Raw genomic sequence first — 3280 nt, forward strand, 5'->3', positions numbered from 1 at the left:
TTCTCAAAACTTTTGACTATGACTGTAGTCTTTGATCAATGTGAGCTGTAGATCACGTTGATTCATACATTCAGGATTCTCCTTTAACTTTGCACTATTAAAGCAAGTTTGGATCCAATACTTCTCACCATATGTAGATGGAAGACATTGTTTAGCTTTACTAATATTTCCAACACTATTTAAAGAGTTTGATTAATTTATGGTCTTGCAGATGGAGCCAAACAAAATTATAATCTATGGAACTCAAAGCACAAGTTTAAAGAAAATAAAACCCAAAATCTCAACAAAAACAAAAAACAAACAGCTAATAAAAGATGAGATCAGCATCATGGCAGCTCTCAGCAACATTGGTGAATGTAGCCCAGAATGCAATCAATATAAAAATTAGCCACTTATTTTTTTTAACACAAAAAACTTGATATTTTAAAGAAAAGCGTGAACACTTTTTACACATGGTGACAGGATGGGCCAGTTATGTTGAGTTACAAAATGTATGTTTTTATGGGTGCAGAGTTAAGTGTCTACATTACAGAGATCCCACAATATTAAAATACATACGTGAGACCAGCAGATATAACTCAATGTAAAACTTTTTAATACATCAGTCTTTATTCAGCATATTAAAAGGATATTATAACTCATCCTTACAAGAGAAAAAGCTTTTTAGTGTGCATTACCCACAAACACAGAGCAGGCAAAACAAAATTAGTACAGATCAGTTTAATCATCATGTTTTAGATTCTTGATCTTGTACTTGTGCCGCTCAATTGCCTTTTGCAGACGTTCAATTTCCTCCTTGTGATGATGGATCTCCTCCTCATGGTGCTTTTTTAGAGCAGCAAGTTGCTCCTGTTCTTTTTGCCTGTGGGATATATTAAATAGAGGAAGCCAGTTCTATACCATTTAGACAGAGTCGCTAAACAGGGCAAAGACCTAATTAAGCAGGTTGTAAAATGCAGCATTCACCCATGTGTCACAGTGACAACTCGGCACAGCACAGAAATCATCAATTCTATACAAAATGGATACTCAAAGTACAATGTGTTTTTCAAGCAGACAGATGGATTGACAGCACAGCAGGCACTTCTATGTCAGTTACCAATTAGTCATATATATGCTAGACCTATTTTTTGTAGTATAAGCAAATTTAGGAGTCTGAGATGGTTAAAAAAAAATAAAATTTTTTACAGCCCTGCCGAAGCTATCAAACGTTAATATGACCGACAGTAGGCTTTTGACTGCAGATAAGGGAATTATTGGGTAAAAATACATATCTATATACACATACATTAAAATGCAACCACCATTCATAATTAAATTGTGAGCGGTCTACAAAATATAATAAATGTATATGCTAGTAACATAAAAACCAGGTTTCAACTGTTCTGGCACTTTGTCATTATGTCAAAGGTTGACTACGTTTGTGATTACACAAACTTACCTGAAATATCTCTCTTCCTCAGCAGCCTGACGTTTGCCAAAAGCTCCTCCAGCTTCTCTGATAGAACCTCCACCACCACCACCTTTCCCAGCACCTTTGCCCAATTCTCCTAACTGTAGAATGATTGAAGAGCAAAGAAAGACATTATGACTTACACGCAGAATGGGACATAAAATGGGTTACCCCTCCCATGTAACTTCCCTATACCATGAATTATTGAAGAGTAATTACTTATGCATAAGAACTCCACAACCAGTCTCAGAAATGTAGGATATCAGGTCAAATAACTAAATGCCTTCTACAGACAACCAGGATTTGTTCATGTAATGTTGCAAAAAGTCTTGCAATAAGAAACAAAAGTAAAATATTACTGTTGCAAACTGTTTAGCAAAACAGCCATTATTGTGTGCTAGAAAAAAATATAAAATCCAGATATTCAATTTGATGTGCATATAGGTGCAAAAGTCAGTCAAGCACATTGTTAAATACAAAACAATTTAAGCACATAGACCTGTACACACATTTGCCAACAAGCATTTGCTTTGCAACAGTTTCAGGGTCACCTGCAACATTGGCTTACGTTAACCAATACTGCAGTTCTAATTGAATAAATAGCTCATTGCGCTTCAGGTAATCTTTGAGGACAGATTTAAAACAATCTGTTGGAAGAAAGGACAGAGTACAAGGTTTAATATTTACTTTTAATGCCCATAAAATAAAATAAAAAAAAATGGAATACATTTACTGGACCCTTGCTGTTAATAGCAGCCTGCGTTATAGTGTTCTTTGTACAAAGGCAAGCCCTGGAAGGTGTTTTCTACCAACCACTTCAAGTAGAGGTCTTTGTATTTTACATTGTATGGGCTTTAGGGACAATGTGTAAAAGATAGATCATAAATGATTTACATGCATGGAACACATCCCAACAAAACATATCAGCCTTTAACTGCTTAGGCATTCTGGTGCTTGTAGAACTACAAGTGTCAGCATGCCCATGGCCAATACAATGAAGTTCAAGAATGGATCAAAGTGGCAAGTTACTCTGATTGGCCATTTCACAGAAAGGTTCTGTATGGACTTCAAGCATTGATGCAGGGAGAGGTGGGGAGAATTAAAAGTGTTAATATGTTTATGGATTCAAGTCTGATCACACATGTGTTAAAACAATTTTTACATTTGTGGGGGTTTTTTTTTATACGTATGGCAATAAACCTCACAGGTATAAAAACAAAACAAAAAAAAAAAAAAAAAACATTTTTAAATTAACAATGATGATGATGATGATTATACATGCATGCTGAACACTATTTTATGCATGTATCTATATAGTGCACCTGCCCAGAACGATATACAGGTGACCAGGCCTGTCCACACACCTTGCCCCAGCATGACAAAATAATTTATGGCCCACCAGCTGCTTCTACAGTATATTTTTTATTCACAGGAACATAACCCCGTATCCACAGTTACCTGATCAGACGAACGGCGCATCTGCATAAACAAGACGTTTCTGAACCCTGCCCGAAACAACTGGCCGGCCATCTTCGTGATGCAGCTGACCTTGTCGCTGCGCAGTGTATTCTGGGAAATAATACCACGCAAAGTCACGGATACACTTCCTCTTAAAGCCATAAACCGCATGCGTAGTGCCGTCTGTGATAACATGCGTTCCAAGCCTCTGTCTAACTGCGTTACACCCGTCATTAAAGGTATCACATAAGACAGATTTCCTCTCTCTGACTCTGTCTTTCAGACAGAGGGTTGGCTAAAAAGAAATAAACCGTTTTGGACGCATAGGTTTTAGGTTTAAAAAAAATTTTTTAATTTTTTTAAAACGAT

The 3280-nt window shown here is 36.5% G+C and overlaps 1 protein-coding gene across 1 annotated transcript; it reads right to left on the bottom strand.

The window, feature by feature from the left end:
• Positions 1–587: 587 nt before the first annotated feature.
• ATP5IF1 (ATP synthase inhibitory factor subunit 1) lies at positions 588–3033 on the bottom strand. The gene is made up of 3 exons (XM_075195502.1): positions 2912–3033; positions 1442–1554; positions 588–862 (listed from the first exon to the last, which is right to left on the bottom strand). Exons 1-3 carry the CDS (start codon positions 2981–2983, stop codon positions 721–723), a joined length of 327 nt encoding a protein of 108 aa, XP_075051603.1. The 5' UTR covers positions 2984–3033; the 3' UTR covers positions 588–720.
• Positions 3034–3280: the final 247 nt, after the last annotated feature.

This window comes from Mixophyes fleayi, chromosome 2, assembly GCF_038048845.1.
Source record: "Mixophyes fleayi isolate aMixFle1 chromosome 2, aMixFle1.hap1, whole genome shotgun sequence".
Lineage (NCBI taxonomy): Eukaryota > Metazoa > Chordata > Amphibia > Anura > Limnodynastidae > Mixophyes > Mixophyes fleayi.